Source organism: Echinops telfairi, unplaced genomic scaffold, assembly GCF_000313985.2.
Source record: "Echinops telfairi isolate 266 unplaced genomic scaffold, ASM31398v2 ScPeMD7_2291;HRSCAF=2852, whole genome shotgun sequence".
Lineage (NCBI taxonomy): Eukaryota > Metazoa > Chordata > Mammalia > Afrosoricida > Tenrecidae > Echinops > Echinops telfairi.
Genome location: NW_022106189.1, coordinates 36,191,149 through 36,193,731, shown reverse-complemented (window position 1 = coordinate 36,193,731; position 2,583 = coordinate 36,191,149). Strand labels below are relative to the sequence as shown.

General features: G+C 62.6%; 1 protein-coding gene across 1 annotated transcript in view; it reads left to right on the top strand.

Annotated features, from left to right (window-relative positions):
* Positions 1-2,583, top strand: part of FCSK (fucose kinase) — a 10,309-nt gene that overhangs the window by 2,614 nt on the left and 5,112 nt on the right. The window contains 7 exon segments of the mRNA XM_045293925.1: positions 185-270; positions 790-909; positions 1,021-1,192; positions 1,590-1,702; positions 1,795-1,896; positions 1,996-2,166; positions 2,438-2,502. Coding sequence (XP_045149860.1) covers positions 185-270; positions 790-909; positions 1,021-1,192; positions 1,590-1,702; positions 1,795-1,896; positions 1,996-2,166; positions 2,438-2,502 — 829 coding nt within the window.

Here is a 2,583-nt window from a genome sequence, read left to right as displayed (position 1 = left end):
CTCCTGGCAGCCTGGCTGAGGGATTTCCTCCCCGTGCCTCTGCTCTCTGGCCAGCACTCTGTCCTTGCCAGGAGGCTGGGAAGACAGACTCAGTCCTGAGCTCCCATTTGGAGCTGCCCTTGTTGAATCTAACATTCTCTTTTCTGCTCCCTGCCCCCTTCCCGAACTCTGCCTTCTCCCCTGACGCAGGGTTCCGTTCTGGACATCTACTACCAGGCCACCAAGGCGGAGATACAGCGCTGTGCCAGGCCTGATGGGCGGGTGCCTCTGGTTTGTATGGCTACTGGGTCCTGATTGGGGTGGGGGAGGCTGGGGGACCTTATGGGGTGGGGACAGTGACTCCTTCTAGAGGCATTCTGGGGCAGGTTAGACTAGAACCAGAATCGGAGCGAGCTCTGGAACTGAAATTTGTGGTGGAACGAGAATTGGTGTTCAGAGGACAAGCAGGACTCAGGAAGAGGTCACCTTGGGATTCTGGAGACTGTTCCAACCCAGGAGGGGCGAGAAGCAGATGAATGGGAGCCAGGCTGGGGGGTGCAGCTGTCAAAGAATGAGGACAAGGAGGGGGTGGGGGCTCTGGGGCTGGACTGAGAACTGAGAGCTGCTCCACCAGGTGTCTGCTGAGTGGCTCTGGTGGCCGCAGCCCCCAGGAAGCCTGGGTCCTGGAGCTAGAGGTCCTGCCTCATGCGGCTCTCGGCCTTGTTTGGTGCATGGATGTGGATCCTTCTGGACTCGGGTCTCCCACCTGACTCCCGTCGTGTGCGTGCATGCGTGTGTGTTGTCTCCCAGGTCTCTGGGATTGCCTTCTTCTCTGCGGAGACTGCCGAGCGCCTCCTGGCCACCCACGTGAGCCCACCCCTGGACGCCTGTACATACATGGGCTTGGACTCTGGGGCCCGGCCTGTTCAGGTGACTGGGTCCGACCCTGGCCTTGTGTTTCTGCTTCCTTGTCTCCATGGGGACTGTGTGGCCCTCCTCTGGCCCTCTCCCTCACCCCACCTCCCTCCCTCCCTCGCCCAGCTGTCCCTGTTTTTCGACATCCTGCTCTGCATGGCTCGGAACGTGAGCAAGGAGGACTTCCTGGAGGGGCAGCCCCCAGAGATGGGGCAAGGTGACTCGGACACAGCGGGTTACCTGAAGGCCGCCCGGGCCCAGCTGTGGAGGGAGCTACGTGACCAGCCCCTCACCATGGGTGGGTCCTGCTCCAGGTTCTCGGGGTGGGAGGAGACCAGCGACATGAGGCTCTCCCCACCAGGTCCCTGGTCCCTGAAGACAATCTGCGCAGGGAGTGACTACCTCGGCCCCCCACCCCCCTCCCTTTGAAGCCTCCCAGGGTCATCACCCTTCCCTTCCTTTGCCTGTTCCTGGGCTCCCACGAGGCCTCTCACTGACTTGCTGTGTGACGTGGGGTGAGCTGCGGAGTCTCTCTGGTTCCCAGCTTCCCTACCAGCACAACAGCCTCATCGCCATGCCTGTCCCCTCCTCCCCGCGCCCCCTCTCCCCGCCCAGGGCAGCTGAGACAAGAAGCCCAGCTGGCCCCAGTCCTGCAGCAGGTATGGGGTTGGGGTCAGAGCTTTGTGTCTTTGCAGCTTACGTCCCCAATGGCAGCTACAGCTACCTGACTTCCTTCACCAGTGAGCTCCTGCGCAGCCTCACACTCCCCGGTGGCTCCAGGGCCCAGATCGTGCACTCCCAGGTGGAGGTGAGACAGGCACAGAGCGCTGGCTGCCAGGTGCCGACCATGGCAGGATACTGGCTGAGGCGGCCTTCCGATCTGTCTTGGTTTCTTCACAGGTGCCAGAGCTCCTGAAGGCGGGGAGCACGGTGGTCAGCTGCCTGCTGGAGGGCCCTGTGCGGCTGGGTCCTGGGAGTGTGCTGCAGCACTGCCACCTAAAGGTGAGGCCTTGGAGCGTGCACAGGAGGGTGGGGTTTTGTGTGTGTCTGTGCTGTGCGCCTGGGACTGTACTGCCCACTGGGCCTGCCCTCTCTCTCCAGGGGCCCATTAACATTGGCGCCGGCTGCTTCCTGAGCGGCCTGGACACAGCCCAGTCAGAGGCCCTGAGCAGCGTGGAGCTGCGGGACCTCAGCCTGCGGGGACACCTGGTGCAGTTGCATGGCTCCCTGGGCCGTGTCTTCACCCTCTCTGGCTCTCTGGACAGCTGGGAGGTAGGGCCGATGTCTCGCCCTCTCCCATCCTGAGTCCAGGGCTCCCCGTTCCCAGTGCATTGCGGGTGCCGGACGAGGGCTGGGCTGTGGGGAAGGTGTGGCCAGTAGAAGCCCAACAGGCCTGCCCTCCTCCTCTCTCTGGGTTGCGGGAGGGGAGTTTCATCCCCACTTTACAGGCTGGAGACTGAGGTTCAGAGCAGGGAGGTGCCCTGTCCTGTCCACTTGGGAGCATCCTGGCTTAATGTTCCTCATCCCTTCCTGTGGCCCCCAGAAACAGGGGACAGGCACATATCTCAACAGGCCCTGGAGTGAATTCTTCAGGAAGACGGGCATCGGGTAAGGTGGTCATGCGGTAAGGTCGTTGGTGCCCGTGGTCTCTGTGGCCCCAGGCAGTTTCCCTGAGCCCCATCCCTGCCC